Source organism: Mycothermus thermophilus (genome assembly GCF_041956435.1).
Source record: "Mycothermus thermophilus strain CBS 625.91 unplaced genomic scaffold VTJ04scaffold_6, whole genome shotgun sequence".
NCBI lineage: Eukaryota > Fungi > Ascomycota > Sordariomycetes > Sordariales > Chaetomiaceae > Mycothermus > Mycothermus thermophilus.
In genome coordinates, this window is record NW_027191432.1 from 1,900,083 (window position 1) to 1,911,623 (window position 11,541).

At 59.2% G+C, this 11,541-nt stretch overlaps 5 protein-coding genes across 5 annotated transcripts; 2 read left to right on the forward strand and 3 right to left on the reverse strand.

The window, feature by feature from the left end:
* Nucleotides 1-327: 327 nt before the first annotated feature.
* VTJ04DRAFT_9105 (uncharacterized protein) lies at nt 328-3,762 on the forward strand (the record flags this gene model as incomplete). The annotated part of the gene is made up of 1 exon (XM_069367616.1): nt 328-3,762. One exon carries the CDS (start codon nt 328-330, stop codon nt 3,760-3,762), a length of 3,435 nt encoding a protein of 1,144 aa, XP_069215926.1.
* Nucleotides 3,763-3,901: 139 nt separating this feature from the next.
* VTJ04DRAFT_9106 (uncharacterized protein) lies at nt 3,902-4,638 on the reverse strand (the record flags this gene model as incomplete). The annotated part of the gene is made up of 2 exons (XM_069367617.1): nt 3,902-4,027; nt 4,492-4,638. The coding sequence occupies 2 exons, from the start codon at nt 4,636-4,638 to the stop codon at nt 3,902-3,904; spliced, it is 273 nt and encodes a 90-aa protein (XP_069215927.1).
* A 39-nt stretch (nt 4,639-4,677) lies between these two features.
* VTJ04DRAFT_9107 (uncharacterized protein) lies at nt 4,678-7,870 on the reverse strand (the record flags this gene model as incomplete). The annotated part of the gene is made up of 2 exons (XM_069367618.1): nt 4,678-5,219; nt 5,275-7,870. The coding sequence occupies 2 exons, from the start codon at nt 7,868-7,870 to the stop codon at nt 4,678-4,680; spliced, it is 3,138 nt and encodes a 1,045-aa protein (XP_069215928.1).
* A 64-nt stretch (nt 7,871-7,934) lies between these two features.
* Nucleotides 7,935-8,681, reverse strand: VTJ04DRAFT_9108 (uncharacterized protein; the record flags this gene model as incomplete). Its single annotated transcript, XM_069367619.1, has 3 exons — nt 7,935-8,053; nt 8,125-8,596; nt 8,664-8,681. The coding sequence occupies 3 exons, from the start codon at nt 8,679-8,681 to the stop codon at nt 7,935-7,937; spliced, it is 609 nt and encodes a 202-aa protein (XP_069215929.1).
* Nucleotides 8,682-9,409: 728 nt separating this feature from the next.
* Nucleotides 9,410-11,359, forward strand: VTJ04DRAFT_9109 (uncharacterized protein; the record flags this gene model as incomplete). Its single annotated transcript, XM_069367620.1, has 1 exon — nt 9,410-11,359. The coding sequence occupies one exon, from the start codon at nt 9,410-9,412 to the stop codon at nt 11,357-11,359; it is 1,950 nt and encodes a 649-aa protein (XP_069215930.1).
* Between the last annotated feature and the right edge of the window lie 182 nt (nt 11,360-11,541).

Sequence of the window (11,541 nt, forward strand, 5' to 3'; positions counted from 1 at the left end):
AGTTGACAGGCACATTCCCGTGTGGAACGACACATCCATGAACTCTTCTCTATGATCCTAGGATCATGCATACCCACTGCTTGTCGTCTCCCATGGAGAGCATGATCACTTACAACCCCAACCCTTGACACCCCTCGGCCAAGAGCTGGCTTGTGGAAGTTTCCGAGAATCGAACATCTCTCATGGACATTTCTTTTTCCTTGTTTCCTACTTCAGCCACGACGACATCGCAGAACGCGTCACGCTGTTGCGCTTTTGCCCTTGGCTGAAGCTCCGCAGTCAATCTGTATCGCATGAGGGTGCCCGTCCTCACCCCGCCCTCTCCTCATGCCTGCGGCCGCCGGGGCTCGCGCCCTGTTGTCCGCGACGACAGCGACCGCCACCACGACGAGGCCTGTTCCTCCCGCCCACCTCGTCCGGCTGACTGCTCGTCGACCCCCCAGACTGCAGCGTGGCTTTCATAGCTCCCTGCCCTCCCGAAACCGCCCACCCGGCGGGCCCAAATCCTCCGCTGCCCCTCCTTCCATCCCCACCTCCGATGACAATGGCGACCCCAAAGACCGAGATGCCCGCGATGCTACCGCTAAGACCGACCAGCCAACCGAGGCTCCCGCCCGGACCACCGCCAGCCCCTCCGACCCAGCTCCTCCGAGCTCCGTTCCGGTACCCGGTCCCTTGCCGGTAGACGCCGAAGCGAGACGTGAAATCCTGAAGAGTGCAGGCTATGGCTCGGCCCGAGCTCGGGCCAGCCGCAACAACCGTTTCGAAGAAGCCCCGCCATTAGAAGTGCCGACCTGGTTCAAGGCATTCTACCTGACCCAGTGGGAGGAACTGTTCCGCAGGTCGGATGATAACGTGAACCTGCAACTCAATGACCAGACACGACAGTACTTGCTGGATCAGGCGGAGCGTCTGTTCAACGACGAAGCCCTGACAGATGCCAGTGTTGAGGAAATGAAGGAGCATATGAACCGTTTCCTCGCCAATGGCCCGCGCCTGAAGGACCCCTGGTGTGACTTGATGGGGTCCATCAGGCTCGCGCATGAGGGTGCTTTTTGGCAAACCGTTCTGTTGACTTACGACCCCGCCGCTGAGCCCGAGCATCTCGACGTCTTACGGAGGCACTATCGGGACAGGCTCAAAGAGCGCCCGGTTTGGTGGCCAGAATACAACTCGAAGATTCCCAAGGAGGCTCAACGTTGGATCTCAAACGTCCTTTTTGATTGCCGGCTTGAGCACAAACCCATCCGCATCAGCCCCATCTCGCAGCGGCCTGACCCAGAGTATGCCTCCTGCATAGAGCTTCTCTCCGCCGTGCAAGCCCAACTTGCAACGCCCCCGCCCCCATTATCTGATTCCCGCGGCGCGCGGCGTCCGCCTATCGTCTTGACCATGCTCAATGGAAAGGGTCATTTCGTTGCCGAGAGTATCATCGACGACGTTGCTACACATGTGAGGGCGGACGTGGTGCACCTCAACGCCCACGTCATCGCGCGCCTCATCGGCCGCCATGTCGGCCAGAACCCCTGGTCCTCTCGCGGCCCGCTCGCAATGCTTGGGTACTCCGCTGCCGAGATGAACGGCCGTCTCGCCCCGCGGCAAGAAGCCACGGATCCGGAGCAGATGGGCCCCGGCGTTGTGGCCATCGAGGTTGCCTCGCGCCTGCGTACATTCCTTGCGTCCCGGGAATCCTTGTCAGCTGCCGGACCAGATGGCCGCTGGGATGATTTGAAGATCAGTGCCGCGCTGGAGACCCTGGTGTCAGCTGTGTCTCGCCAACGTGACGAAACAATCCAAGAGATGACCCGCGACGCCGCCAACCTTCTTGACCCGGAGGCTGCCGAGGCTGCGATACAGGCCGCCCAGGCTCTGCATAGCCCTCACGACCTCATCATCCATCTCCATGACTACGTCGAGATTAGCGCCCTCTACCCGGCCATTATCACCAAGCTTCGCAACCTCGCAGACCGCCTGTGGAAGCCATCCCGGAAGGTTGTTCTTGTTGGCACATCCGGCGGCAACCCGGAGACGGCTCAGCAATGGCGTGACCAGGTTATCGACCTCGGCCGCGACGGCGCACACATCATCCCATTCCACTTGGCGGACACGAACCCTCTGGAGTATTACTCGAACGTCAAGGAAAACGTCGCGAATATTGAGGAGATGGTCCGTTCCATGGTTGGCGATGGTGTCGAAATCAGCTTCCATGACGTTAATAAGCTCACGAGGCCACCCGAGAACAGCGAGCTGGCGCGCATGCTACGGCATCAGGTCATGGATGCCCAGTGGGTTGCACGCGTTGCGTCCGCCATTGTCGGTCGCAGCCGCGGCGCAAGGCCAGAGGGATTCGGGCTGACGGATCTTGAGTATGCTATCAAGTTCGTCATTGATCGGGATAAACGATGGCAGGATATCGTCCCCCGCGTCACCTACCCGTACTGGTCACCCATTCATGTCCCCCCTCGGAACTCGGGCTCTCCATCAGAGAATGACCCTATCATCAACCGTCTCCCGGACGCTGCGGCAAAACAGGATTACACCAACGAAGAGAAGAAACTGTTGTCCGGGCTGATCAATGCCAAGGACATCCACACCACCTTCGACGACATCGTCGTGCCGCAGGAGACCAAAGACTCGCTCATCGGACTGACGACGCTGTCACTGGTGCGCCCAGACGCCTTCTCCTACGGCGTGCTCAAGATGGAGCAGATCAACGGCTGCATGCTGTACGGCCCGCCGGGTACGGGCAAGACGCTGCTGGCCAAGGCGGTGGCCAAGGAATCTGGCGCCAACATGCTCGAAGTGTCCGCCGCCGATATCTACGACAAATACGTCGGCCAGAGTGAGAAGAACGTGCAGGCGCTCTTCTCGCTAGCACGCAAGCTCTCGCCGTGCGTCGTCTTCCTCGACGAGGCCGATGCGCTTCTGTGCGCCCGCCGCTCCGCATCGGGCCGCGTCGCCCACCGCGAGACCATAACGCAGTTCCTGCGTGAGTGGGACGGCCTGGTGCGGACGCGTGCCTTCATCATGGTGGCTACCAACCGTCCGTTTGACCTCGACGAGGCCGTCCTCCGCCGTCTACCCCGCAAGATCCTCGTCGACTTGCCCCTCCCGGCCGAGCGCGAGAAGATTCTGCGCGTGATGCTCCGCGACGAACAGCTCGCTGACGACGTCAACCTGACGGAAATCGCCGGCGCCCCAACGGATCTCTATTCCGGTTCGGACCTCAAGAACCTCTGCGTCTCGGCCGCCATGGAGGCTGTGCGTGATGAGATGCGCGCCAGAGACGCGTGGCTTGCCGAGCGGGAAAAGCGCAGGGCAGGCAAATCTGCGCCTGTCCCGGAGCAGCAACAACAACCTGAAAGCAAAGCAAAGGCTGAGGAGGAAGACCTCGACGAAAAAGCGCAGTTCGCACGCGAATCAACCGCCACCGCTGTCCCAGGCGACGAAGAAACTACCGCCTCCCTCAAGATCCAAGAAGAAGCCGAAGCCCAAAAACAAGTCGAGGAAGAAGAGGAGGAATACCGCTTCCCCGAGCGCCGCCTGCTCACGCGCGCCCACTTCGACAAGGCCCTCCGCGACATCAGCGCCAGCATCAGCGGCGACATGGAGAGCCTCAAGGCGCTGCGCAAGTTTGACGAGCAGTACGGCGACGCGGGCCGCAAGAAGAACGCGCGCAGGGCCATCGGGTTCTTGGATGCCCACCATCTTGGCGGCCGCGCGGTGGACGGGACGGGGGAGGCGAGGATTCGGAAGCCTTGAAGCGGCACTGCTTACTTTGTTGGACTTGAGGTGTGCTACTGTGGTTGGGGTTGAGGATAGATGAGTACGAGTATGTGCCTCCCTCCTCCCCTCCCCGCCATCGAAGGGTTGGGGTGGTGGGAAGGGGAAGGGAAGTTCGTTAGGATTGGATGGGATTGGATGGGACGGGATGGATGAACCGGATGAAATGGCTCGGATCGGGATCAAACCAAGGTGAGGGAGGCCGGCGAATGGCGTTCTTGCCCCTCATTCTTCCCGTTCTTTCCTGGGGGTTAGAATGGAAGAAGGACTATACAACCTAGTCATGTAAAAACAGATGACGCAAATGATATGCGATGTAGAGTGTATACTAGGGATACAAAAGTGAGCGCATTCGGGGCTGTATGATAAGCTGCCTCTACGATACTGCTACTAGTTTCGTCTAATATCTGGTCATTTGTGAATTAATTTTGGTGGTACGTGTGGTATCGCTTTCCCGTCATTTGTTTTGGTGCTTTCTTTCACCCTCAGAGTCAAGCATCCATTAACAACACGACGTCTCTCTTCGACCTCTGACACAGGTTCAAAAGGCCGCGTCCAACTACAATGTATGTAGAGCACATATATCGACACTAGGACCGGTACAGCAAGATGTCCAAGACAACCCAAAACCAAAATTGATGATTGATTCATGCTTCATGCTTCCCTACCCTCCTCCCCTTCCATGGTCTATTGGCGTTTCAAGCATACAATAATATGTTTTTCAGGGTAGTTATACAAAGGCCGTGACACCAGCAGCAAACTTTCTCCTCTTTTGCGTAGTCCCCCTATCCATCCATCCACACATCTGTTTTCTTCCATACATAAACTCCTTCCAAGAAACCCATCCCTCGCCATCTCTGCCTGCTTCCTCTCCTTTCCACAATCTTCGTCGGCTTACTCGCCCTTGAGCTTGTCCTGACGGACGGTGAAGGCCATCTCGAGGAGCTCCTCCTCCTCCTTGTAGTGGGTAGCCTTGAGACCAGTGGCGGGCGAGGCGCTGGGGTTGCGGCCGGCGTACATGACGTGCTTGCGGTCGTGGTACTTTGTCTGGTTGAGGAGGGTCTCGATGCGGGGCTGGGTGTAGCTCCAGGCGCCGGCGTTGAGGGGCTCCTCCTGGGCCCAGACGATGGTCTTGGCGTTGGGGTACTGGTCGAGGTTCTCGCGCAGCTGCTCCCATGGGAAGGGGTGGAGCTGCTCGATGCGGGTGAAGGCGACGTTGTCGATGTTGTTGGCGGCGCGGTACTTGTGCAGCGCGGCGTACACCTGGCCCGAGCACAGCACGACGCGGTCGATCTGGTCGTGCGGCTTGATCTCGCCCGTGAGGTGCGCAGGGTCGGGGATGATCCACTGGAACTGCGTGTTGCCGACAAACTCGTCGAGGTCGGAACGGGCGAGCGGGTGGCGCAGCAGCGACTTGGAGAAGAAGAGGATGAGAGCTAGGCAAAGAGTTAGCTTTCGTCATGATTTTAGTTGCATTAGGGGATAACCTACGCTTCCGGAACTGGCGGTTCATCTGGCGGCGGAGGATGTGGAACAGGTTAGAGGGAAGGGTCGGGTACGCGACCTGCATGTTGCAGTCCTGGTGCTGGCGCTGGAGCTTCTCGACCGAAGGGAAGACGCGAGGATCCTCGTTGCAGAGCTGGAGGAAGCGCTCGAGACGGCCAGACGAGTGCTCTGGACCCTGGCCGTCGAAGCCGTGAGGCAGAGACATGACGAGACCGGTGCGCTGGACCCACTTTTGCTCGCCAGCAGCAATGAACTGATCAATGATGCACTGCGCGTTGTTGGCGAAGTCACCGAACTGGGCCTCCCACATGACGAAGCCATTGGGGTCGGTCAGAGAGTAGCCGTATTCGAAACCGAGGGCGCCGTACTCGCTGAGAGACGAGTTAGAAATGACGAACTTGCCCTGGTCCTTGCTGATGTGCTGCAGGGGCGTGTAGGTCTCCTCGGTCTCCTGGTCGTGGAACACGGCGTGACGCTGAGAGAAAGTACCGCGCTCGACATCCTGACCGGAAACGCGGACATGGCGGCCCTCAACAACCAAGGAACCGAAGGCAAGGGCCTCGGCGGTGGCCCAGTCGATGTTTTTGCCCTCGAGAACCGACTTTGTGCGGTTGGCCAGGATACGCTTCAGGTTGGGATGGGTGTTGAAGCCCTCCGGAGCGGTGCCAATGACCTCACCAATGTGGAGGAGAGTCTGGCGATCGACACCGGTAGGGTTGTGGGGCAGGATCTCGGTGGCAAGCTCCTTGGGTGACTTGAAGCCGTTCCAGGCGCTCGTGGTCCACTCCTTGGAGGTGGGCTGGTAGTCCTTGGACTTGGCGAAGCTCTCCTCGAGCATGCCCCAGACCCACTTCTTGTGCTCATCAATATCCTCCTTGGTGAAGGTGCCCTCCTGGAGCAGCTTGTCGACGTAGATATCGAGCTGGGACTTCTTGTCCTGGATGCGCTTGTACATGAGGGGCTGGGTGAAAGAAGGCTGGTCCGTCTCGTTGTGGCCGTGCTTGCGGTAGCAGACGAGATCAATGATGACGTCCTGCTTGAACTCGGCACGCCAATCGGCGGCAAGCTGGCAGACAAAGTTGACAGCCTCAACATCATCGGCATTAACGTGGAAGACGGGGGCGTCGATGGCCTTGGCGATATCGGTGCAATAGGGGGTGGAACGCGAGTAGCGGGGGTCAGTGGTGAAGCCGATCTGGTTGTTGACGACAAGGTGGATGGTACCGCCGGTGGAGAAGGCGGGCAGGGAGTGGAAACCCAAGCACTCGTAAACAACGCCCTGACCAGCGAAGGCGGCGTCACCGTGGAGCAGGACAGCCATGGCAGTGCGGTGAGTCTCCTCATCGTTGTTGTAGTGCTGGATAGCCCGAACCTTGCCGAGCACGACAGGGTCCTCGGCCTCAAGATGCGAGGGATTGGCGACGAGAGACAGCTGGACGCGCTTGCCTGAGGGAGTGGGACGCTCGAAGTTCATGCCGAGATGGTACTTGACGTCACCAGAGCCCTCGTCCTCAGCAGCAGCAGTACCAGCGAACTCGCTGAAGATAGACTCGTTGGGCTTGCGAACGACATTGCTAAGGACATTGAGGCGACCACGGTGGGGCATGCCAATGACAATATCCTTGACGCCATAGTCAACGCTGCGGTCAATGAGGGCCTTCATGCCCGGAACCAGAGACTCGCAGCCCTCAAGACCGAAGCGCTTCTCGTTCTTGTACTTTGTGAGGAGGAATAGCTCGAAGCTGGAACTCCAGATGAGGCGGTCGAGGATGCGGCGCTTCTCATCAATGGAGTACTTGAAGGGCTGGGGCACCTCAAGGCGCTCGCGGAGCCAGTCGCACTTCTCACGGTCGGGGATGTGGATAAACTCAACGCCGTAGGAGCCGCAATAGATCTTCTCGCAGGCGGCGACAATTTCGCGCAGGGTCATCTTCTCACGTCCCTCACGCTTGAAGCGGGGGAGAATGCCGGGGCCCAATGTGAACTCGGTATCGAGATCCTTCTCGGTGAATTGGTAGTAGTCGAGCTCGAGTTCCTTGGGGCGGATGTTGCCAAAGCCCTTGGCCTCGTTACGAATGCCGAGAGGGTCAATGCGCGCCTTGTGGTGACCGCGAGCCTGGTAGGCGCGGACGAGCAGCTGGACCTTCAGGTGGTTGGTGATGTCAGCGCCCTCGCCAATGCCGACGCCGGCGCCGGCAGCAAGGCCAACAACGGCCTGGCTGGAGGAGGGCACAAGGGAAGGCGGCGGGGTAAAGGCCTGGGAGATGGGCATGTCGCCGCTCTCCATGTTCTTGAAGTAGACCTGCCACGAGACATGGACGCTCTGGGGGTCCTTCTTCCACTGAAGGTACATCTCGTCAATGTAATTGGCTGTGTTGCCGGAGAGAAAGCTGTCATTGGCATCCGGCGGGGAGTGGAGGGCACTCTCGAAACGGCGTTGGGCGGCGAGGGCAAGAGGGCGGCGGGCAGAGGCGAGGCTCAGCTTGGGACGGGCTAGGGGACCGGCCACAGTCGCAAAGCATCGCGAGCGCGACGGCGACGCGGCGGCGCCCTGCAGCGCCCGGATGGTGGTGCGCAGCATGTTGGCGACGGCGGGTTGTTGGAGGGGAGAGGACGGAAAGGAAGAGGGTGAGGGGCGGCGAGAATTAGGTGTAGGAAGTAAGGTGTAAGTGGAACGTCAGGTAGGCCGTCGAGTCGAGGCGGTGAGCAGCAAGAGGAAAACGGCGCAACGAGTGGAAATCAAATCCGCGGAGTCGTCGGCAATCTGGACACTCCGGAAAATAGTGCCGTGTGTCCGTTCGTCCGTTGCTATCCGTCGTTATCTAAAAGACGCACCGGCGTAACAAAGGAGTGGCCGAGCGAGCTCGTCAGGAGGATTGGCGAAGAATATCAAGCTGTCGACGGACGGGATATGGAGGCCAGGGACATTCCAGGCTGTCCGGACTGGCTGAGGTTGTGGTGTTGGTGGTGAGAAGGAGGAGGGAAGAAGTGGATTTTTTGGTCGATGGTCGAGCCCAAAGGCCTGCGAACTAAAAAAGACGCTGGACCTGAAAGCCGGAGAATGACGACGGCAAATTTCAGTGGGCCAGATGACTGGATGCCCCGGCTCGGGCGGCTTCTCCACTGGCTCTGCCCCGGGATGGTTGCTGCAAGAACCCCATGTGGCCCCCTGGCTGGGCTTGCCAGAGCCAACCAGAAAGCCGATCGTAGCGTCACTGCGGCACTTGGAAGGGCGAGACCCACCTAGGGCGGCGTTGGGCGGGCCAAGGCACGGCTGGACGGAAGCTTCGCTCAGCGAGACAGAACACTGGATCGCACATGGATTTTCGAGCAATGGCGGAAACTGGGATTGGAAATCGGTATTCAAGGCTCACTTCAGCCAGAAGCTGCATTTTCGATTGCATCTTTCCTCCCGCCCCGTACACTGCCACCGCCTAGCTCCCGCCCGGAAGCGAGAATAGGCGAGAGCAGAATAACAACGTCAACCCATAGGAACCCGAGATAGGGATTTTTGATGATACAGAGCAAAGGTATGGAGTACGAAGTAACTATGGCTGTCTCTGATAACTAGTTATCGAGCACGAATGGCGGATGCAACTCTTGCTCAGACTAGGCACACGGCCGGCCAGTCCCAAATGGCATGAACTCTCAGCTATCGAGACGCCATTGTGTCTTCAAATCTTCAACAAAATGATGAATTCTCCACTGTGATACCCAAAGCCTCATCAAAAACCAAACCAGCCGTCTCATCTTTCGTGTCGCTGTGAAACAAGGTCGAGGCTTGCCACTGCGCGTGACCTCGGCATCACCCTGTCATTGGATCCCTGGACTGGCATGGAAGTCTGACAGTGCCTTCTGCCAATTGCGGCTACAGCGCCGTTGCTCTTGGCCAGGCTTGGCACCGCGCTGCCTGAAGTGACGTCGCGTCTTTCTTTGGGAGCCCTCGAGTCGACGACAGATCAGAGAGCTGCACTTCTTCTTGTGACGCTGCCGTCCACGCCGCCGGCGCCACACCCCGCCAACGCTCGGAACTGCGTCAGAGGGCTGTGCCAAACGAGTCACCAGCCATCACGCCCTCTCCGGTCGCAAACCGCCACGCTTCGGCGCCCTCGCCGGCACCATGGCCCTCCCCCGTGGCCGAACCACCTACAAGAAGAAAGAGGGCATCCTCACTCTCACAGATGACCGCACCGCCCTCATCTGGACGCCAATGCCGGCCACGGGGCCGCCCACCGTGAGCCTGGCCCTCGAGAATATTATGAATCTTCAGCAGACGCCCGATGGCTCGCCCAAGGTCGTTCTCCGTGTCATCGAGAAACCGAAGCCCTCCGCCGGCGAGGGCGCTGCTCCCTCCCAATTCCTCTTCCAATTCACCTCGCCCACCGACGCACGAGCCGAGGCCAATGCCATCCGCGATCTCCTCTCCCAACTCCTCACCGCCAGCCGCGAGAATGACCCCTCCGTGCCCCGGCCCGCCGCCGCCGCTGCTGATGGGGCAGCCGGTGCCTCGGCTGCCATGTCCTTTGCAAACACAGCAAACGCGAAAGCCGCGCCTCCGAAATGGTTCGACGATGACCAGCTCAAGGCCGACACGGAGTTGCAGCAGTCACTCATGCGCAAGAATGAATCCCTTGCCCAAACATACGCCGACGCCCTCGCCCTCAAACCCCCATCGCTCTCTGAGGCGGCCTTCAACGCCCACTTCTGGTCCTCGCGTATCGCCCTGCTGCGTGCTCATGCCATCGAGCTCAACCAAAAGAAAGGAGCGTACAATGTGTTGTCTACCATCAAACCTCGAACAGAGGACGGCCAATTCCGCCTCAACATCACGTCAGAACAGATCTCCATGATTCTGCAGCAGCATCCCTTGGTGCGCCGAATCTACAATGAGAATGTGCCAAAACTCACCGAGAGCGCGTTCTGGTCGCGCTTCTTCCTGAGCAGGCTCTGCAAGAAGCTGCGCGGCGAGCGTATTACCGAGAATGACAACTCCGATGTCCTCTTCGACCACTACCTCGATGCTGATAACTCGTTCGGCTTCAGCAAGATCATGGCTGCCCAGAAGGTTCCTCACATGATCGATCTGGAAGCCAATGAGGAGAATCAAGGTGGTCTCAAGGGAGGTAACCGGAAGGATATCGAGATGCGGCCTCGCGGCAACGTCCCCATTATCAAGACCCTCAACAGTCTCAGCGAGAAGATCATGGCCAACGTCGCCCCTTCTGATCTCAACCCTTCTGTTCCTGACAGCTTGGTCGACGATGAGCACGCCTTGGACGCCCTCACCCTGCGTGATTTGCGGGGTGACACCGAGGCTGCGCGTATCATACTCAACGTTCGCGAACAGAGCCGCTTCTTCTCCAGCAACCAGGAGGGTTTATCCGAAGAATCGCGCGTCTACGAAAACCAAGTCCCCTCCGAGGTCCTCTTCGAAGTCCAAGCCGACCTCGAAACTCTCGACGACGACGGCTCCGGCGGCATAGATCTCCGCAAGGGCATCAGCGTCGACGACGACGAGGACGACGAGGACGAGGACGAATCCGGCGCCAACGCCCGTGCCGCCCGCGTGGGCTCGCGCGCCGCCCGGAAAAAGGCTCAGGACCAAATCCTCGACGGCATGCGCAAAAAGCGCTCCGATATGCAGGGCATTGGACTCCTGCAGGAGGACAACCCGTCACCGATGAGCATCCCGCCCGAGATCGCCCAGCGGTGCATCCTGACCAACGCCACCACGACCGAGTTCCTGCGGCAGTTCTGGACGGCTTTCCTGTCGGGCGACGCCGACCCCACGGCGCAGGAGGAGCTGGCGTACTACGCCGAATCGCTCAAGCGGTCCCTGGAGCGCATCGAAGCCCTCGCCGCCGAGGCCGAGGTTCTGAGGCAGCAGCTGATTGAGAAGCGGAAGCGCGAAATCAAGGAGTACTACGAGCGCACGCGGAAGAAGCTGCGCTGGCAGCCGCCCAAGGGAGGAAAGGATTCCGTCATGGCGCTGTTTGAAGCTACGCTGACGGCGCTGAAGGCGGCGTTGAGCATGTATGCCCAGGCGCAGGCGGAGGGGAGGAAAGGGTAGATACCTACGTAGGTACCTTGGGTTGGAAGTGTTGGACGGGAGGACGGGAATCACTGATTAGCGATGCTTGTACGTATTGTACTTCTATGGTTTCTGGGTTATGATACCACATGACAGGTTTTTTCGGGAACCCAACAAGAACTAGATCCGAATCGAAGATTTTACTGCCCACGAGGGATGAA